At 44.5% G+C, this 22,013-nt stretch overlaps 1 protein-coding gene across 21 annotated transcripts in view; it reads left to right on the top strand.

Moving 5' to 3' along the window:
- The window catches only part of UNC13B (unc-13 homolog B), a 209,262-nt gene that overhangs the window by 179,267 nt on the left and 7,982 nt on the right, over nucleotides 1-22,013 (top strand). For 15 of the 21 annotated variants that reach the window (XR_006533357.2, XR_011506364.1, XM_070519238.1 and 12 more), the window contains 12 exons: nucleotides 1,531-1,700; nucleotides 2,146-2,261; nucleotides 2,594-2,757; nucleotides 5,106-5,256; nucleotides 7,004-7,072; nucleotides 8,678-8,767; nucleotides 9,110-9,238; nucleotides 14,761-14,888; nucleotides 15,522-15,607; nucleotides 20,895-21,021; nucleotides 21,274-21,370; nucleotides 21,602-21,745. Coding sequence is in view for 17 of the 21 variants with exons in the window: in XM_070519238.1 (XP_070375339.1) it covers nucleotides 1,531-1,700; nucleotides 2,146-2,261; nucleotides 2,594-2,757; nucleotides 5,106-5,256; nucleotides 7,004-7,072; nucleotides 8,678-8,767; nucleotides 9,110-9,238; nucleotides 14,761-14,888; nucleotides 15,522-15,607; nucleotides 20,895-21,021; nucleotides 21,274-21,370; nucleotides 21,602-21,745 (1,471 nt within the window). In the remaining 4 variants the exon portion in view is untranslated. The remainder of the gene's footprint in view (nucleotides 1-1,530; nucleotides 1,701-2,145; nucleotides 2,262-2,593; nucleotides 2,758-5,105; nucleotides 5,257-7,003; nucleotides 7,073-8,677; nucleotides 8,768-9,109; nucleotides 9,239-14,760; nucleotides 14,889-15,521; nucleotides 15,608-20,894; nucleotides 21,022-21,273; nucleotides 21,371-21,601; nucleotides 21,746-22,013) is intronic. The other 6 variants (XM_070519237.1, XM_070519235.1, XM_044779261.2 and 3 more) reach the window with 3 other exon arrangements.

The raw sequence follows: 22,013 nt of genomic DNA, 5'->3' as shown, positions 1-22,013 counted from the left end.
TCTCTGGGTTTCTTCTCATGGACTATTGGATCAGGGTTACTTTGCCTAGTCCCTGTTATAACTAGTGCTATTCAGGGGGCCCCTGGGCATTCCATACTGCTTTTTCTAGTGCTGTAAAGATTTTACTCCTGCTCAGTGACAGAACTAGGGACTGACCACCTTATTGTGTACCTGCCATCCTGCCTAGGAAGGGTTAGGCTCTTCTGGGGAGTGGGGAAGGAATGTCCTTGTCCTACAACTGGGTAATTCTGACTCGAAGATAGAAATCTGGGGTCTGGAGAAGTTTCCATTTCCTTTAAAGGGCTCTGCTTTTCTTTCTTCCTCAGCTTCCACCTCCACTCCTTTTTCCATTATCTCACGTCCTTACAGACTATTTCATAAAATAGTAAGGGATGGTTGTTGAAAAATGGCAAACTCTAGCCTAGGATTTGGACTAATGTCTGGAGAATCCAGATGCTTTGTCACCCTTAAGGCCTAGGACTGGGACTTTGAGTCTGAATCAGCTAAGTAGGCTGGCTCCTTCTCTTGGCTCCTTGGAGAACTCATGTGGAAAGGGAGTGGGGCTGGTAAAATAAGTTTCCAGTCCAGAAGCAACAGTTATTAGGGGGAGCACCTGTTTTTTTGACAATCTGAGTGGTTCCTGCTTGAATCCTTTTTATGATTCATTCTAAATGAATTGGCTCTGTAGTTAATTTTGCCCACTTTTATCCATTTAATAAACCATTCATTAAGCCCCTGTTTTGTGTAAGACACTGTACATGATATTGTGTATCTAAAAATGTGTAAGCCAATCCTTAGCCTCAAGAAACTCATTGTTGATCTATTATCTTATAGACGAGTAGTTATACTATAATATTTTAATGGAATGTGCAAAGATATTATGAAACACAGGGAAAGGAGCAGTAAATTCTGTTGAGTACAATGTTTGGGTGAGGCAACAAGACCAGAAAGCAACTGCTGCGGAAGGGAGCATGAGGAGGGGACCTGGGAAAACTCCCTCCTCTAAAGCAAACACCATAGAGGAAATGACACTTGACATGGAAGTAAAGAATGACAGAAGTTCCCAGCGTGTACTTGGGTAGATGAGGGAGCTGAATAGAAAGCTAAGCAGATACGACCAGATGGATATGCCATGAACGTTAGCACTTTTACCGACTCTGGGGAGGGAGCTAGCAGTTGCTTCCTAGGGCTCTGTGATATCTGTCCAGCTGTTTTCCTCTTGGTGTTGCTGATAGAGCTAGCTGCACAGGAAATCAGAATTTTCCCTAATTGCTCTTTTCCCCTCCCCTTTTTTTGTCCCAAGGCACTAAGAACTGGCTATGTATGTACAGCTGCCCAGGCTGAGGAATGAAGAGCCATTTGGTGGGATAGCTTGACTCACTTGGAACTCCCTTTCCACTGTTCTCTGACTCCTCCTCTTCCTCTGCAGAGGCTCAAGTGCAGTTGATGGAGCTTTGGGATGGAATTGGAAATAATAGGAGTGGGGCTGCTGGTTCCTTCGCTAACAGAGCTTGCCTAATTCTTTTGTAGTGAGTGCCACAACTCTTCTGACCGCATTAAGGTACGTGTGTGGGATGAGGATGATGACATCAAATCAAGAGTAAAGCAGCGGCTAAAGCGAGAGTCTGATGATTTCCTCGGCCAAACTATCATCGAGGTTCGGACACTAAGTGGCGAAATGGATGTCTGGTACAACTTGGGTAAGGAAACAGGACCAGAGAAAGTTGCTGGAGAGGGAGAGTGTGAATGGGGGAAAATCCTGTCTACCAAAACCACCACTCAATCTCTAGAGCACACCTCTATACAGGGCCTGCCTTACCTGCAGGGAACCGACCTTGGCTAGAGGTGGGGGACAGAGAAGTGCGGGTGGCTGGAACTCACTCTGGCTGGACATTCTCTAGATTTCAGAAGGCCCTTTAATCTTTGTACCCATACCTATTAGCCCCCTACTCTCCTAATGGAATAGGAGAATTCGTATTGGGAATATTTGGGGTATTTGTGGACTGTGTGGTCACTGGAGTGAGTTTACCCTGTTAGTTGAACCCTTGGGTCAGTGCCTCCTTTTCTTTGTTAAGCCAGGATGGGCGCTGTCTACACTGTCTGTTGTTGCATTGGTGTCAATCTCCAGTCTTCTTTCCTTCCTAGAGAAGAGGACAGACAAATCAGCCGTCTCAGGGGCTATCCGACTCCAAATCAGCGTGGAGATCAAGGGGGAAGAGAAAGTAGCCCCGTATCATGTGCAGTATACGTGTCTCCATGAGGTGAGCCAGCCCTTGGTATATGGGGTCCCAGAAAGCAGTGCTGGGAGGGGCCTTTGATAATGAGTAGGATTGTTGAATGTTGAAGATCTGGGGCCTGTTTTTTGTTTTATAAAACTTGTCTCACTGTGCTGCCCTGGACAGACCAAGTAACAATCTCAGTTCTCTTTTACTAATGTGAGAACAGCCTAGTCGGGCCACAGGAGGAACTGAACAATGACTTAAAGGACAGAATTCCTGTGGAACCCTATTCATATTCTCCTGGACTTTACCACCAGGTTTTGCTTTTGTTTTTAATGTATATTTAACTCTTTCCATTGCTCTGTCTCCTGCAGAACCTTTTCCATTACTTAACAGACATTCAGGGCAGTGGAGGAGTTTGGATCCCTGAGGCTCGAGGAGACGATGCATGGAAGGTGTACTTTGATGAAACTGCCCAAGAAATTGTGGATGAATTTGCCATGCGCTATGGCATCGAATCCATATATCAAGCCATGACGTGAGGCTCCCCTGGGGCTTTGGGAAGTGGCTACTAACCCTTGGGGTGGCTAATGAAGGCACACTGGCAGGATGGACAGGTCCTCAGTGGGATAGTATGCAGTGATTTATTGCTTTCCTCTCTGAGCTGGGTGAAGTGGGTCTGTGCCCCAAGGCAAAGCAGGTATATGTATTAAGAGCAGTAACTCAGGGAGAAGGTATTTGTCTGTCTACCCCAAAGTTTGGAGATAGGAAGGTTAAAGGGCACATGAGATTATGCTAGGACCAACCTGCCCAAACATCACAGGCTTGAGGAGATAGGGTGTGTGTGCTCGTGTATATGTGTGTGACAGGCAGGCATTCATAGGTTGGCCTGGATGTCAGAGGGCACTAAACTGTAGGGAAAACAGCTATGTCTGGAGTTGACCAAGACTCCTGTAACAGAAGTTCTCACTTACTATGAGAAGAGGTATAGTTTCTCTGTTGATAATGCTGCTACTAGAGCTGTGCACAGGCAGCAGCCTTAGGTAAGCAGAGGGTAGCTGTTGCCCTGGCTGTGCTTCGTTTATTTTACAAACTCTTACTGAGTTCCTTCTATGTGTCACACATTGTGCTGGGTGCTGAGAACACAAAGATGAAGAAGATGGGGCCTCTGTGCTTGAGGAACTCAGTCTAGCAGGAGAGACAGACCAGTAAACAAACAATTACAATATACTATGATAAGTACTGTGGTAGGAGTAATCACAGGGTATTATGAGAGCATCTAAATTCTAGGAGAGGCATGTGAGGGAGGCCATTGAAGAGTTGACACTTGAACTGAGTCTTGAAATCCATAAAAGTAAAGGCATGTCTGATAGGCCATATGCTGGGGTTCCAAGATACAACAGAGCACAGAATATTCAAAGAATTACAGGAAGTTCATTATAGATGGAGAGAAGAAATATGGTGAGGAATGAGGTTTGAGAATGGCCCCTCCGCCATTCTTACTCTGTTCACTCTCCCTGGATGATCTCCTCCAAACCTATGACATCAACCACTACTTCTGGGCTAAGACACCCAAATCTTCCTCCAGATCAGATCTCTCCCTGAATTTTAGATCCATTTTCAACTACTTCCTGGTATTCTCACAGACATTGCAAATTCATCATGGCTAAATTCCAGCTCAACATCATCTCCACAAAATTTGCTTATCTTCTATTTTGATAAATGGGATGATTTTCTATGCAGTTGTCCAAACAAATTTGAGTCAGCCTAAACTTTTCTTTCTTATTTATTATTACCCCTTTAACTCCCAACATCCCATCTCTAAAACCTCTAGATTCTATCTCCTAAAAATGTTTTTAATCTCTCTCTATTGCTATAGGTCAATAGTAATGATAATGATAACAACAACAACAGCAACAACTCCTCTGTAGCATTCCCTTATGTGCCATGCACTGATCCAAGCACTTTATGAATGTTAACTCATTTAGTGTTCATATCAGACCTATGAGGGGGGGTATCATTATTTGTCCCATTTTACACATAAGAAAACTGAGGCATAAAGAAGTTTAAGTAATGTACCCCAGGTCACTGAATGAATGGTGGAGCTGAGATTCAAACAGAGTCTGTGTTCTGAATCATTTCTCGGTTCCATTTAGTGCTTCATTGCTGCTTTTCTGAATGATTGCAGTGACTCTTCAACTGGTCTTTCTGTCTTACTCTTATCTGTCTTCAGGTCTTCTTTTCCAATTTATCATCAAAGGGACCTTTCTGAAAGACTAATCTGATCACGCTGTACCTTTGTTTAAAAATTTAATGTAGCATTTAGGATAAACTCCTTTATTATCTATTCTCTGCATACTTCTCTCTCATTTCTTGATATTCCTCTATCAAAACCTGAACAGTTGCTGTAACTGAAGTTTCCCAAATGAATCACTCTTTCATGAATATATTTGTCTTCGCAATGCAATTTCCCTTTGCGGTGCACACTTCTCCATTTGGTTAATTCTTACTAATCCTTTAAGACTTGGTTCAACCATCTCTTCTTTGGGAAGCCATTTTCTAATCCTTTCCAGCCCCTAACCATTCTGATTTAGGTGATCTTCCTGCATGTTTCCACAGTGTTTTTGCCTGGCATGCCTTGGATTATTGACTGACTTTCTAACTCTTGCTTTCTCTACCAGGCTATCACATCTTTGGATTCTAGCACTTAGCACAGAGTCTGGCACATGGTAGGCGTTCTTTGAATGTATATTTGATAAATAGATTATGATGATCCTGGTATCCCAACGTGATTGGAAGCTTCATACACATCAGTGAGATCTTTGGTTACTTGGCTTTTGCTGCAAGCCCTGAAGAGTCTTTGAGGCTGGGGGTGCTGTTTTTCAGGCACTTTGCATGTTTGTCATCCAAGTACATGTGTCCTGGTGTGCCAGCAGTGATGAGCACCTTACTGGCCAACATCAATGCCTACTATGCCCACACAACTGCCTCCACCAATGTCTCTGCATCTGATCGCTTTGCAGCCTCCAACTTTGGGGTGAGTATGATGTAAAAACATATCTACCTGTTTGTTATCAATTAATAAAGTTTGTTTTTTTCACGGTCAGTACTGTAGAGGTGATTGATATGCCTAGAATTCACATAGCTGCCACTTAGATGAACTTCTTTTCTTATGGGTATGTAGACTATGCTAATAGGCTATCCTTATTTCATTGTGGATAGGTAGACTCACTAATAGACTGTCCTCAGACATGGATAAATGAGAGAAGGCAGAATAGCACCACTATGGTTTAGGGGAGGGGGGCAGCACCACCTGGCTCAGAGAAAACCTCTCTGGGTCAAGAACTTGCTTGAGTCACCATGTTCCTTAGTCCTTCAGGTCCACAAATAGACCTTTCTTAATATTATTCAGTCTCTCTCTGACAGATTCATGCCACTTAAGTTCCTGTGAGACTGACGTATAAGTGAGGATACCAGTGTATACCTGAGCCTGTCCCTTTTCTAGTTGTCTGGACTATTTTCCCTTTCCAGGGTTTGCCGTTTCTTGGTGTTAAGGTGCTCAAGAAGTTGAATCTTACTCAGAATGTCACCTGACATAAGTTCAATATAAACTAGATGAAATATCTTTGACCCACCACAAAGATCACCTCTTTAGGGAAAAAATTAGTGATACCCCCAAATCCACTGAGTCTCTGAGCCCTTTTTTTTGGTACTAAGCACTTTTTCTTATTGTCAATAGAGTCTTTCTGTAGATGAATTAATACCATTGATTAATTTGTCAAATATCTGTTCCATTCCGTCTCATCCCATTATATATTGACTTAATATCTAATGATATATAATATAATCAATATATGAATCCTAAGAGTGCTACACCAACAGCCTACAGGCATGTGATTTCACATATAATTAGACCTTTTGTATAAAAATCAACTACTGAGGGGCTGGCCCCGTGGTTGAGTGGTTAAGTTCGTGTGCTTCACCCTGGTGGCCCAGGGTTTCGTTGGTTTGGATCCTGGTTGCGGACCTAGCACCACTCATCAGGCCATGCTGGGGCAGTGTCCCACATAGCAGAACCAGAAGGACCTATAACTAGAATATACAATTATATACTGGGGGGCTTTGGGGAGGAGACGAAGAAAATAAGATTGGCAACAGATGTTAGCTCAGTTGCCAATCTTTAAAAAAATAATTAACTACTGAAATAGTATATGTTATTTATGTTAACATTAAAAAAGTAACTAAGAGAAATGATGTGGAATGTGGTTTAAAGAGAAACTCTATGAGGTCTGGCTTATCACCTTTCAAATGCATCATTATTTCTCCCTTCCATCGTTACCGATAAGCTGTGGCTATTTAACTGTTATGAGCTATCCTAGGATAAGTCAGGAGACCAGAGACTCAGGAACAAGTTGGAAAATGTGGCTGGAGTTTCCTTTTATTTGACTAAGATGAGTTAGAGTCCTAAAGGGATGGAGATACACTGGTCATCTCCTGTTGACTCTTGTATAGAAGGAGCTGTTTACCCTCGGAGGGACTTCCTTTCCCCTGCCAGTATTAGAAGATTCCCCAGTTTGAGACAGAGCTGTTAAGAGGTGGAACAGGGATCACCTATCCTGTTGCTCCTTTGTACTGTTGGTTGTTCTCTTCATGGGCAGGGATGTGATAGGATGTGTCCCCAACCCAGTGTCTCCTCCTCACTCAGAGATGGTTCTGTTTTTGCTTCAGTCTAGGGAATTCAGAAACAGATTATTTCTCTCTTCCCTGTTATTTCCCACCCTCAGAAAGAGAGATTTGTAAAATTGCTGGACCAGCTGCACAACTCACTGAGGATTGACCTCTCTACATACAGGGTAAGTGAAGACATGACTGTGGGGTGGGATAACAGATAATATCAAACTAAATCTAGAGAGACTGTAGGCCAATCTTGGCTATAAAGATCGAAGGCAAGGAAAATTGGTCTGTGTCATCACACCCAAGTGCATGGCCAATGCCACTGACCCCTGTGGTTCTCCAAATTCCAAAGACCGTGCAGTGAGTAAATAGCAGCAGGAGTAGCTGCTTTTTTATAGACAGCTGGCTTTCCAATGCCACTCACGTCACTCTTCCAAACTCTCTGACAACATTCTCATTAGTGCACCTCCTGAGGCTCATCTCTTCCAGAAATGCCCCTTTAAAAATTAGATAATTACATTTCCTTCTTGCAGTTTTCCATATGCTCCTCATTTTCAGGGGAGAGGTGAGATCTAGCTAAGCAGAGAGAGAGTAGCTTGGCTTGGGCAGTGATTTGTAGCAGAGGTCATATCCATTCCTAGAACAGAGGGAGGAATAGATGTAGTAGGAGGTTGAGTACCTGGGATGGGGCAGGACAGGGAAATGGGCAGTTTCTGAATTCTTCCCTAAGTTAGAGCTTCTTAGAATGGCTTCATTACTTGTGTCAAAGTGTTGTGAATTTCCAGAACAAGCAATATACCCACATTAAAAAGTAAGTATAAAAATAACCTCAAAGTCAAAAAGAAGTGAAGTTTTCATTATGTGCACTTTCAGTGCCCTCCATTTGCACAAATGATGGAGAGTTGACTGTATATCTTATATTTGGCTTAAGTGACCCTTCAAATGGAGAGTGGCTCAACATCTGCCTTCAGCTCTCCTTGGCAGCTTCCTCCTAAAACTGATGCTGAAGGGAATGAAGTGAGGCATGGCACGAAGGTCCTAAGGAGCTCATTCCAAAAGCAGTTCGCTCAGAGCTCTGCCCTGTTCTGGCTCCAGAATGGTAGTCTAGCTGGAGTCCACTGTACACTTCCTGGATCTCAATCTAGTCTGTAGTGTGGCTCCACGTATATTCCAGGATATACAGTTAGATCGCAACTTCTGAAGAACTCACTGTTTAGGTGTAATAATCTTCACCTGAGAAAAATGTGTGTGGGTGTTCATTTGTGCAAATGCTCACACACTGCATCGGAAATAGGGTTGGGGGTAGGAAGTGTTTCCTGGGGAGTATTAACCCTTGCTTTTGGCAAGGGCCTGTCTGTCAGTGAGAAAGAGAAGGAGACCTGCAGCATTACAGCTTTTCTGTCCAGCTCAAGTAGGGAAAATTCCAGTGGGTAGCAGTTGGGGAAGCTTTTGATTTCATTTCTTTCTTTTTTTTTGAGGAAGTTTAGCCCTGAGCTAACTGCTGCCAATCCTCCTCTTTTTGCTGAGGAAGACTGGCCCTGAGCTAACATCCATGCCCATCTTCCTCTACGTTTTTTATATGTGGGACGCCTGCCACAGCATGGTGTGCCAAGCGGTGCCATGTCCACACCCAGGATCCACACCTGCGAACCCTGGGCCGCTGAGAACCCAAACGTGTGAATTTGAGTGCTGCGCCACTGAGCCGGCCCTGATTTCATTGCTTTTGACAGGGAAGGCTTTCATATTTCTCTGTTCCTTTCTTACGTTTGCTTGATTTGCAACAGAATAATTTCCCTGCTGGGAGCCCTGAGCGGCTTCAGGACTTAAAGTCCACAGTGGATTTGCTGACCAGTATTACTTTCTTCAGAATGAAGGTAAGAGACAAACTGGGCTGGTTGGTGCTGGGCTGGGGACCTGGCCACAAGGACATGGAGAATAAGAAGCACTGGGCAGAGTCTGAGGCTACAGGATTCATCACCTCTAAGCCTGTATTTCCATACACTTATTTCCTGGGTTACTTCTGAGAAGACCTGGAATTAACAAGGATGGGCTGGGCAGTTCTGCCCATCAGCTATCCTGGCAGTTTCATCCCAGAGCAAGGTCCAGGGACCCATAGACACTTGAAGGAATTTAGAGTAGTTTGGGGAGAGTTCTGGGAGGAAATCTGACCCAGGGAAGTGGGACCTTGGGTCCATATTTCTTTTGTTAATTTTCAGGTGCAAGAACTGCAGAGCCCTCCAAGAGCTAGCCAGGTGGTAAAGGATTGTGTGAAGGCCTGTTTGAACTCCACATATGAGTATATCTTCAACAACTGCCATGACTTGTACAACCGCCAGTACCAACTGGTAAGAGTTTCAGGATCAGGTGGGACCAGCAGTCAGTGGCTCTTGAAATTCAGCTTTCCGTTGCTGTGTTCATAGTGGAAGGGAGCTCACGACAAAGTTCTTCATGTTCTTGAGGATGAGTGAGTTGTAGAGTGTGGACCATTTGACCATGTGAGACATTTGTTTATGGACAAGGACCATTGGATAAGAAGAGTCAAACATAAGAAATCAAAAATAAGCAGAGTCATTGGATAACTGAGTCAAACAGAAGTGGCAACAATAAGTTTTCATTTGATGCTAAAGAAAGTGAAAAAAACTTGAGCACAGTTTCAGGGGATGAGTAGGTGAATTCTCAGTCCATCCCGGAGTCTTTTTTTCTCCCCCAGGTTTAATTTTATTCTGATTCATGTGGACCGACCTGTGTTCCAGGCTCAGATCTGTAGCTGTTTCTCTGAGCTACTGGCTCATGGATGTTTAAATTTTCCTTCTGACCGCATCTCTCTGTACTGCATGGTCTTCTGAGATATATTCATCAGCTGACTATCAAGTCTGACCCTTTCCTTCTGTGAGGCTGAACCACTTCACCTGTTTTAGGCTGGCATCCTAACTCAGTACCTCATGACTTTGTACATTTGTCTAGATTCTTTCAGTAATTTTTTTTCCCTCATTTTAAAGCCAGGACTTCCTTCTGGGTCTGATTACTCAGTTCCTGTCTTAGCAATGTCTTGCAGACCACACACTTGCCAAATAGATTCTTTTCAGTCTAACAAATAATGTATTGAATGTTCGTTCTGGGCCAGGTTTGAGGACAGCATGGTGCTCCTTCAGAATCTCATGAGCATATATATAACTCGAGTCAAAGCAGTCCATTGAAGGGCCTTGAAGGAGGGATAAAATTTGAAGGGCTTCTAAGGAGGAAGTCACTCTTGATCCAGATATTGGGAAAAGCCACATAGAACAAGGCACGTTTGAGATAGACCTTGAAAGGCAGTAGGACTTGGGGCAGCACATGATGGGAGGACAACTTCCATCTCTTGGACATTTACCCTTTGGTGAATACAACCAATTCATAAAGGTTCCTAGGAGCACTTTAGTAAAAACTAAACTCGTGTTCACACTGCCCACTCTCATTCCCAAATATACTTTTTGTGCCAGCCTTATCTTTAGGGCTTCCTCCTTTTAAGGTTTGTAAAACCTCCCATTAGTTCTGAAGTCCATGGGAAGGTTTCCTGGGGCCTTTGTTTAGCTTGTCACACTCTGGGTGCCTCTGTTGTCCATCTGTGGCTTTTCTCTGGTTGGGAGATGATGCTGTTCTCAGCTTTGATCTTTCAGCTTTGCAGGGATCTGTCTGTGTATTTGGTCCCTATTCCCTAGCATGAGATGAACCTAGACTTTGAAAGGGAGCTTACAAACCATTCTGGGACTTTCTTTAACCTTTGAATTTTGCTAACTGTTTTTCGCTTTCACTCTCATTTGCTCATTCATTATTTACACTGAAGTAAACCTTTGGTATGTTTTTTTATTTCCCTCCACTGACCTTCAGTCATTGGTTTGTTCAGTCATGCATTCCTTTAACAAACTGAGCACTAGGGATGTAAACTTGATTAAGACACATCTCTGGGGCCAGCTCTGTGGCACAGCGGTTAAGTGCGCATGTTCTGCTTCGGCCATCCGGGGTTCACTGGTTCGGATCCTGGGTGCGAACATGGCACCGCTCATCAAACCATGCTGTGGCGGGTGTCCCACATATAAAGTAGAGGCAGATGGGCATGGATGTTAGCTCAGGGCCAGTCTTCCTCAGCAAAAAGAGGAGGATTGGCAGCAGATGTTAGCTCAGGGCTAATCTTCCTAAAAAAAGACACATTTCTGCCTTTTGGGATCTCATTGTTTGGTGGAGGTGGAGGCAAATTACTACATTTATTGTTTTTAAACTTGTATTGTTACTATATTTTATTGTAGTTGTAGTTGTCTGTATGTCTATACCAGAGGTTCACAGAAGGTGCTTTGGGAGCCCCTAAGAGAGGTATCCAACCAGACCAGGGGTGTCAGGGAAAATTCAGAAAAGGTAAATCTCAACCTGAATTTTGAGGAATGAGTAGGAATTAGAGAAAGAAAGGGACTGGAGGGGCCAGCCCGGTGGCATACTGGTTGAGTTTGTGCGCTCTGCTTTAGTGGCCCAAGGTTTGCAGGTTCGGATCCCAGGCACAGACTTATGCACCGTCATCACACCCTGCTGTGGCGGACATCCCACATATAAAATAGAGGAAGATTAGCACAGATGCTAGCTCAACAACAATCTTCGTCAAGCAAAAAGAAGAAAATTGGCAACATTTTAGCTCAGGGCCACTCTTTCTCACCAAAAAAAAGCGGAGGGGGGATGCCATAAGAGGAAATAGAATCTTTGGAGGCACAGAATGGTGAATGAAAATGTTAATTTGAAGAAGTATGAGCAATGTAGGGTAGTTACAGTGTCAGGCTTTGGAGTTTAGATATCTGGGATTAATTCTTGGTTTTGCTGTTTATGGCTACATGACCTTGGGCAAGTAATGTAGCCTCACTGTCCTTCAGCCTCCTCATCGGTAAAGTAAGGTGATGATAATTTCTACCCAATGGAGTTGTCATGAGGATTAAATGAGATAATGCATGGAAAGTTCTTATCAGAGTGCCTGGCACATAATAAGCACTAAATAAGCAGAGGTAGTGGTTTGGTGATAGCTGCAAAAAAGAGAAGTGGTAAGGTATGAGGTTGAGAGAGAGTCATATTCTGAAGGACCTTTGTGTTGACTTGTAGATTTAGAACTTTATTGAAGGCCACTGAAGGGCAGAGGAGTAACACATGAGATTTTCCTTGCAGAAAGGTCACTGACAACTGCATGGAAGAGGGATTAGACTGAAGATCAAAGACCATTTAGGAGATCCTTGCATGATAAGAGCCTGAGCCAGAATAGTGGCAGAAAAGTTAAAAGAAGAGGTGTATTTGAGTGATATGAAGGAGGCAGAATCCACATTCTGTGGATTCTGTCCTGATTTCTAATAACTTCCTGGTAATGCAGGCTTATTAAGGACTGTGGACACTTTGTCATTACATATGGCATCCCACGTCAAAGCCCTACCCCTGTCCTTCTGGGCAGTTCCAACTTTGCTTTTGTCCCATTGGGAGATAAATATTCGTTCCAGCCTCTCTCTGGTGATTTCTACTTTTCCTGTCTGGAGTCTGACCGTACAGTTGTTGCTCCTCTCCTGAGGTGCACCATTGTATTCCTTTACTTCTTCCCAACCAAAGTCTTTCCAGTTTTTTTTTCCAGCTTAATTGAGATACTATTGGCATGTAGCATTGTGTAAGTTTAAGGTGTGTAATGTGATGATTTGATACATGTATATATTGCGAAATGTAGATGTTTACCACCGTTTGGTTAGTTGATACATCCTTCACCTCACATAATTACCATTTTGGTGGTGGTGGTGAGAACATTAAAACCCCATTCTCATAGCAACTTTCAAGTATACAATACAGTATTGTTAACTGTAGTCACCATCCTTACCTTAGATCCCCAGAACTTATTCATCTTATAACTGAACGTTTATACCCTTTGACCAACATCTCCCCATTTCCCCCACCCACAGTCCCTGACAACCACCATTCTGATCTTTGTTTCTATGAGTTCAATGTTTTTGGATTCCACATATAAGTAAGATCATAGTATTTGTCTCTCTCTGTCTGACTTATTTCACTTAGCATAATGCCCTCTGGGTCCATCTTTCCTTCTTTTTTATGGCTGAATAATAATCCATTATATTTATATACTACATTTTCTTATCTATTCATCTATCAGTGGACACTTGGGTTGTTTCCATGTCTCGGCTATTGTGAACAATGCTTCAGTAAACATGGGGCTGCAGATATCTCATCAAGATAATGATTTTGTTTCCTTCAGGTATATACCTAGAAGTGGGATTGCTGGACCATATGGCATTTCTGTTTTTAATTTTTTGAGGAGCCTCCATACTGTTTTCCATATGGCTGTACCAATGTACATTCCCACCAACAGTGCACAAGTGTTCCCTTTTCTCCACATCCTGGCCAGCATATATTATCTCTTTTCTCTTTTTGTTTTTTTGAGGAGGATTAGCCCTGAGCTAACTGCTCCCAATCCTCCTCTTTTTGCTGAGGAAGGCTGGCCCTGAGCTAACATCCGTGCCCATCTTCCTGTGCTTTATATGTGGGACGCTTACCACAGCATGGCATGCCAAGCGGTGCCATATCCGCACCCTGGATCCGAACTGGCGAGTCCCAGGCCGGTGAAGTGGAACGTGCCTTAACCGCTGCACCACCAGGCTGGCCCCTCTCTTATCATTTTGATGATATCCATTCTAACACGTGTGAGGTGACATCTCATTGTGGTTTGATTTGCATTTCTTTGATGATTAGTGATAATGAGCACCTCTTCATGTACTTGGCCATTTGTATGTCATCTTTGGAGAAATGTCTATTCAAGACCTCTGCCCATTTTTTAATCAGATTTTTAGCTATTGAGTTGTATGAGTTCCTTATATATTTTGGATATTAACCCCCTTTCAGGTATATTGTTTGCAAATATTTTCTCCCATTTTGTAGGTTGCCTTTTCATTTTGTTGATTGTTTCTTTTGCTATGCAGACACTTTGTAGTTTGACGTAGTCCCACGTGTTCATTTTTACTTTTGTTGTTTGTACTTTTGGTGTCATACCCAAAAAATCATTGCCAAGACAATGTCAAGGAGCTTTTTTCCTGTGTTTTCTTCTAGGAGTTTTATGGTGTCAGGTCTGAGGTTTAAGTTCTTAATCCATTTCGAGTTAATTTTTGTGAGTGGTGTAAGATAGGAGTCCAGTTTCATTCTTTTGCATGTGGATATCCAGTTTTCTCAACACCATTTATTGAAGAGATTATCCTTTCTGTACTGAGTATTCTTGGCTCCCCAAGGCCTTTTCTCATCCAGCTAGGCAAATAATATGCTAGATGCAGATCCTCCCCCTAAGACATACAGGGGCTTAAGGAAGTCCTAATCCACTGAAGGTTAGGCCAGCCTGCATGCGAGGTCTATTTAGTACCTCCTGCAGAACTTGAAGGAGCTTCTCAGAGCTGACGTGTGTATGTATGTGTGTGGTACAGGGGAGAATGGGTGTGAGAGGAGGGCTGCCAGTGGGGGTCACATGGAACTAGACCTACTTCATGAGACAGGAGAGGCTGCTTACATCAGCCAAGGAGTTACCATACCCACAGCTACTGAGAGGAGGAGGATGGGTATCTTTATGTCTCCTAGACAAGCTTATCACACCAGTGCCTTGGAGCTGGGGAAAGAAGTTCTCAAGGTTTGTGTCCAAGGACCTGGCAGTAGTCGCCCCTTAACAGCACAGGGGCAGCTAGTGGAAGAAAGGCATTGGGAGAAGAAGGGTAGCTGAATCTAGAGGATGGGCTATGGGGAGAGGAAGAGAAGGAGTAAGACTGGAGACACTTTCCACATTCTACTCTAACTCTCACTGTCTGTCCCTGTCTCCTGGAATAAGAAGCAAGAGCTGCCTCCAGAGGAACAAGGGCCCAGCATTCGGAACCTGGATTTTTGGCCCAAACTCATCACACTTGTTGTGTCAATCATAGAGGAAGATAAGAATTCCTACACACTCGTTCTGAACCAGTGAGTGTCACCCAGCTTAGTCCTGTCTGGTTGGTGGTTGGTTTGTCCATCAGTCTAACAGCCTCTTTCTTTCCTATCTCTGTGTGTTTGCAGTGCCACCTCTTCCTCCTGTCCGTCCATCTGTCTCTCTGTCCCTTGTATGTGTCTGAGTAACTCTCTCTGAAGACAGGTGTGGAAACATAATGGGCGGCCATGCCCAGGCTGAGCCAGCCTCCCTGGAGTGAGAGGCCTCTGGGAATGGCTGCTGTAGGAATCCCAGGGGATCCAGAAACCATGTGTGTATGTGTCTGTCTGCTGTGAATAAAGTGGTCTCTCTTATAGCCCACCTCCTTGCCCTTCTCCTCCAGTTTATTTAGCTTAGGCCTGCCTTCTAGCCTCAGCCCTTCTCCCTGGGCCTCAATTCCCTGCCTTTTGGTCATCCTCTCCCCTGGGCCCACCTTCCTGAGCCGATCTCTGTCCCTGCTCGTCCTATCACTGGCCCCTGGGCCCCTTTTCTCCAGATTGAGCCCACCCTTGTTTCCAAGGCTTCTCTCTTCAATCTGACCTCCAAGAACTAGGCACATTAGCCTTGGAATCAGTCAAGTCAAATGGCTCTTGTCTTGTTCTCTGACTGTGGCTTCTTCTGTCATCCAGGTTTCCTCAGGAGTTGAATGTGGGAAAAGTCAGCGCAGAAGTGATGTGGCAACTCTTTGCCCAAGACATGAAATATGCACTGGAGGGTAAGGGTGTGCCCAAGGCAGTGGGCTGCAGGCTCCTAGCCAAAGCACCTTGTTCGCTGCCCCTGTCCTCCCCCAGACAACTATAAGTTCTGGGTGACGGGTACGGTGAGAAGCTGGAGGGATTCTAGGCAGAGTGGATCATGGGTCTCAGGAGGCCTGGGGTGGGCAAAGCTCAGAGCTTTAGCCGGAAGAATGAGGGAAATGGCCGCATAGATGTAGGTTCTTCCTTCCAGCTTTAGAGCAAGTGTGTGTTTAAGACTTTCCCAGCCAGGAGATCAACTCCTCCCATGCTGAGTGTTCTCAAGTGGCCCACTCCCTGGAGCATGGTCTTGTGAAACTTATCTTTCCAGTTTTAAAGAACCATAGACCCTTAAATACATAGATAGTCAGATTATCTTCTCACACTGGGGAGTGCCTGGCCTGGCTTTCCTGGAAAGCTGTTCTGGATTGGTATGACAAAGCCGAAAGATACTTCTTCCCTCACTTCTCCTGTAGAGCAAAGTCACAGACAAATTACTATTCATCTTATTCATTCAGCTTATTCTTTTATTCATTTCCCACTTTGGTCTACAAAGCTATCACTCCCTACCTGTATCAGACCTTCTCATTTGTACCTATCTGTGCTCACTTAGTTAGCTGCCTGTCCTGTCTGTTTATATATCTTAGTCTATCTTCTCAGCCTGTGGAAAGTGAATCTGGAAGGAGGGGGACCAGTCTGGGGCAAGGACAAAGCAGAGTCTGGATCTGTTATTTGGGTAGAGTGGCAGGGGAAATGGGTAACCGTTAGACTTCTAAACTTTTTAAGGTTTAGGATCAGTTAGTTTTTTTAAATTGACATATACAACATTATGTTAGTTTCAGGTGTACAACATAATGATTTGATATTTGTATATATTGCAAAATGATCACCACAATAAATCTTGTTAATATCTGTCACCATACATAGTTAGAAAATTTTTTTTCCTTGTGATGAGAACTTTTAAGATTTATTCTCTTAGCAACTTTGAATTATGCAGTACAGAATTATTAACTGTGTCACCATGCTGTACATTAGATCCCCATGACTTACTTATTTTGTAACCAGAAGTTTGTACCTTTTGACCCTGTTCACCCACTTCACACACATCCCAGCCCCTGCCTCTGGCAACTGCCAGTCTGTTCTCTGTAGGATCAGTTAGTTTTGAGGTTGAAAGAAACCTTGAAGATCTGTGTCAAATTTGAGACAGCCACAGACTGTACGTACACATTATGTAGTTCTGTCCTGGAGCAGTGGCTGCCTCCTGCCTACACTGGGTCAAGCTGGGGGCTGTAGCCTTTGCCTCAGCCTCTCAGGCCAGTGAGGAGGTCACCTGTCCCTCTCCTCCAGGCAGTACTTGGCGAGCCTGATGGGGAGTATGGTTTCAGTTCTTGGCTGGATTTTGAGGAGAAAAAAGATAAATACCTGTGAAAAATTCTATAAGAAGGGATAGTGTGAGGTAGGGCAGAGGTTTCAAACAGAGTCACCTCAGGAGCTCTGTGAAAGGGTGATGCCGGGAAGCTGGCTCCAGGCCTTTCACCTGGTGCCAGCTCAGTCAGCTCTGCTTTTATCAATCTTATATGGGGTTCTAGGTGAAATTTCTTTTGACAGGGGAGTTCTGTTAATGTTGAAAACAGACACAGAAGGGTTGAAACCTGCTTTAAGGCAAAGAACTAATGTTGATCTAGTTTCAAATCTCAATTTCACCACCTGCTCAGCAGTGTGATCTTAGACTGAGCTCCTGAATTTTTGTGAGCTCTCATTTCTCATCTGTAAAATGGGAGTGATGATAGCATCTATTTCGTTGAGCTGATGATGTAACTGAGATGTATGTAACATACTTAGCATACTGCATGGCATTTACTCAGCACTTAATGAATCTTAGTTATTAAGGACGATAAGAAACCATTATAGGCTCATGAGTTGAGATGCAGTGTGAACAAAGTAGCATTTTTAGAAGATTTTACCTCAGTGGAAAATGGCAGCAGGAACAGGGAGAGACTAGAAGCAGGGAGTGCAGATAATGTTGCAGTAATTTAGGGTCGAAGGAATGGGGCTTGGATTAGAGCAGAGAAATGGGAGAGGGAAGAATGGGTTTTGATAGACATTAGAAGGAAGCTGTACAGGACTTAGTGATTGTCGAAAGTGGAGGGCAAGAGAAGGGGAGCAGTTTGGAGACCTGGATGATAAAAGGATACTGTTGACTCGGACTGTGAAAATGCTGTCACTCATTCACTATTTTTTAAGTCAACTTTATTGAAGTGTAATGTACATACAATAAAATGAAAACACTTTGAGTACAGTTTGATGAGTTTTGACAAATAAACACACCTGTGTAACTGCTATCCCAATTAAAATATAGAACAGAAAGTTTCTTCGTGCTCCTTTGCAGTAAATCCCCACCCCAGCAAATCCCCACCTCAGCCACCAAGTGTTGATGGAGTATTTTCTTTGTGCCAGGCACTCTGAGAGTTGTTGGAGCCTCAGTGAGATGAATGAGGCATAGCTCTAGCCCTGGTGAAGCTCACAGACCAGTCTAGACAACACACATATGATTTGGCAGTTACAATTCAAAGTTATAAGTGTCACAAAAGGAAAAAGCATGAGGTGCTGTGAGGAGAACCATGTAACCCAGACCTGGGAAGACGTCCTGAAGGAGGTGGTGTACAAACTGAAACCAGAAGGATGATAGTACTTAGCTGGTGGGAAGGAAGAGTAGTAGTGACAAGAAAGGGAGACACTGAGGATACAGCATGGTCAGAGACCTAGGGTCTAGAGAGAGAGAGCTGGCATGCTCTCTGGAACTGGCAAGAGTAGTTCAGTGTGACTAGCACTTTAGAGTGTAGGGCAAGAGATGAGTGAGAGATGAGGATAAAGAAGTAGGACAGAGCTAGATCATAAAGGGGGTTGTAAGCCATGTTTAGGCTTTTGGACTCTATCTTGAGGCATTTGGGAGCCTTTAAAGTATGTTAAGCACGGGATTGACATGATCAAATTTATAAGGTAGAAGGGCCACTCACTCTGGTTACAGTGCAGAGAATAGATTGGAGGAGGAATGACCAGTTTGGAGACTACTGTAGTAATCCAGACCTATGCAGGTAGTAATGTGGCTAGAAAGAAATGGATAGATTCCAAAGAAATTTTGGAGGTGAAATCAACAGAGATTGGTGATTTGACTGGATGCGAATAAAGAGGAAGAAGGAAGACTTGAGGGTGATGCTCAGCATTGAACAAGAGGGTAAGGTTAGTGTGTATACTCTGTTCAGCTTCAGCTGGAGATGTTAAGATGACACGAGATGGCAACTAGAGTTAAACCCGGGCAAAGTGAGATGTTCCATCAAAGCCTTGTATAGACATTACCAGGACCAAAGAGAGATTTGAGGGAGATATCAGCAAACTGGATAGTTGAAATCATGAGGTTGAGAGAGCTCTCCAAGGATGAAGGAAAAATGGAGGGAAGAATGTGAAAGTCAGAGGCAGGAAAAGGTTATAGATACATGATTGCCTCTTTTGACAGATTAACCACACCCCCCACCCCCACCCCCCAACAACCTCAAGCATCTTTGCTGGAGCATGAGTCCACAGGACTTGTTAGAATAGTTTAAAGTGTGACCAGTGTTTCAGCAGTCATCCTGTCAGTTTTTGTACCTCAGAACTTAATGTAGAAATTGAGATTTGATACCAGAGTACAGATAATAGATTCACAGAGAAAGTGAGAGTTATATGTAAATACAGTAGTAGCATGAAAGTCCTAGAAGAAAGCAGTTAGGGAGCTCTGGAGTGATGGAGCAGCACTGCCTCCATTTCTGTTGGGTTGTTGAAGAAGGAGGGAAGGCCCTCCTGGTGTTGCCTTTTTATGTTTCTAGATTCTTAGACTGGTTCAAGAACAGCAAGGTGTGGAGTGGAAGAAAAGGGGCAAGCCCTGAGGGGGTCTCTCCGATATCCCTGATTTTTTCACTGTCCCTATTGCTCATTGCTATCTCTGCTCCGTCACAAGCATCCACTGTCATTCGTATACTAAAAGTCCCCCTTCTGGGTGGTGAGAACTTTTGGTTGTTGTCCTTTGCCTCTAGTCTTACACCTTTTTCCTCTTTTCTTGCTCACTGCTTCATAGAAGAGACTGCAAATGAAACTTCAGTTTGAGATGGTGCTGCCTGCAGTGCCAGGAGATGAAATTCCTGGGACCAGGAGCCCTTTGAGGCTGCATCCCAGGCTCCCATTTCCTCCTTGAGTGTCTGCTGCACGAATCCACAAGGGTCAGCTGCCCAGACAGGATGTTCTGCCTTGACATGGAGGAGCATCACCTATGGCAACTGAAGTTGAGCAGTAGAGTTCCCAGGGACACTACCCTTCTCTTTGCTGCTCAGTATTCTCCCCCGTTTGCTTGCTTTTACCATTATGTCATATGTAAGCACACAATTGGCTTTTATTATTCAAATTAACGCTTCATCTATAAAGGGGGTAGATGAAGAGAACCTGTGGGTGTGGCCAGTGCTTCAGACTCTCTGGGCAAGCTGTGGGTGATCTTTGTCCTAGATTTTCCAGAAGGCTCTGCAGATTCGGCTGGATGACCTTTCAAGTCCATAATAAGCGTCCCATTTTCTGTAGCATGAGGATCCTTTCATCTACCTGTGTTTCTGTGGTTTCCAGACTGATTATTCTTATTTGCGTACTTCTTTAAGAGTTCATTTTTCAGTGTCTCAGCTCTGTTCTGGGGCCGTTCACTTTGCCTCAAGATTCTGTTACACCATGGCTACTCAACTACTCTTTCTGTCAGCTTGGGCTCACTTTGGGCTACCCTGTCTCGGCGTAGTTGTCATTGATCCATTCATGTCATGTACAACTGTTCATCTCTGTATTTAAGCCCATCTGAGGGAATGACCCAGCTACTAGGATTAGAAGAGCCCTGAAAAACCGTCATCCCTCTCCTGTCTTGGGCAGTTGCCCCACTAATCAGCATTAGCACCCACCTCCCTTTCTCCTCTTTGTCACCAGAAGACCTCCCTTGGCACTTCCAAAAGCCAGAGCAGGGAGACTATAGGCCTTATCTGGGAGTCTGGCTTAGTCACTAAAGGAAGATTTGAGCTAGGCTCTTGGAGAGCAGAGCACTTGCTGGTAGGGGGAAGTGGCTGTCAGGAGGTGATGGGAGTCACCCTTGTTCTAAGATATCTGATAGAGCCACCTGACTGGATCGCCCTCCTTGGGAAAGCTCAGAAACCATGACCTCTACCTCTGGGACCTGCCTGACCCAGCCTCTCTCCCCACCACTAGAGCATGAGAAAGACCGACTGTGTAGGAGTGCTGACTACATGAACCTGCACTTCAAGGTGAAGTGGCTCTACAATGAATACGTGCGGGATCTGCCTGTGCTCCAGGGACAGGTGCCTGAGTATCCTGCGTGAGTCATCATGTGGGCACTGTGGAGGGAAGGGAAGAGGGTCCCTCTGGTTTACAGGGTAGTTGGGGCCAGTATCCTCAATTCAGTTCAGCAAGCCAGTCTTGAGACTGCCTGTTCTGGACACTGCTTTAGAAAGACAAAAGTGTCAAACCATGTCCTACCTTCCAGAAGACCCCAGTCTGGGGGAGCTGTCAGGCACGTGGCATATGTCAACCACTAGCTCCAACCCCCGGTTCTCCTGCCTGGCTGCAGGTGGTTTGAGCAGTTTGTCCTACAATGGCTGGATGAGAATGAGGATGTGTCCCTGGAATTCCTGCGTGGGGCCCTGGAACGGGATAAGAAGGATGGGGTAAGTCGAGGGCATGGGCTGCATGGGGGTCAGGCCAGGTCTCCCAGCAGTTAGCTGTTAGCAAAAGTTTCTAGGCTTTAGCCAGGATGGCTGTTCCTGCCCTGTGAAGTCCATAAGGAGGACTGTTGAGGGCCACTGAGCCACCCCTGCTGGGCAGAGTCCTTTTGAACCCCACAAACTTGGGCAGAGGTAGCAGGTGAAGATGATGACCCTGTGTGTGGCCTTCCTTAGTTCCAGCAGACATCAGAGCACGCACTCTTCTCCTGCTCTGTGGTGGACGTCTTCACACAGCTCAACCAGAGCTTTGAGATCATCCGGAAGCTGGAATGCCCAGACCCCAACATCCTTGCCCACTACATGAGGAGATTTGCTAAGGTGACCATGACCCTCCTTACCCCTCCCCTTTACCATCACCACTCTCACAGCCTACTCACAGGCCCAATTTCAACCCCTCTCTGCGGTGGCCTTTGGGTGAAGCCTGGCGTTACCCAACTCTCCTTTGCATGTGTCTAGGGCTGATGGGTGGGTTTGTCTCAGTGCTTTTCTGGGGTTGAAAGGAAGCTTTATCTCTTACCATGAAATTCTCCTTTACTTCCCTATTGTTGTTCTGGGATGAGAGGTGTGACCTCAGGCAAGATCCTTG

The sequence above is a fragment of the Equus asinus genome, chromosome 10 (genome assembly GCF_041296235.1).
Source record: "Equus asinus isolate D_3611 breed Donkey chromosome 10, EquAss-T2T_v2, whole genome shotgun sequence".
Lineage (NCBI taxonomy): Eukaryota > Metazoa > Chordata > Mammalia > Perissodactyla > Equidae > Equus > Equus asinus.
The sequence above is the reverse complement of the archived record's forward strand: the minus strand, read 5'-3'. Positions and strand labels throughout refer to the sequence as shown.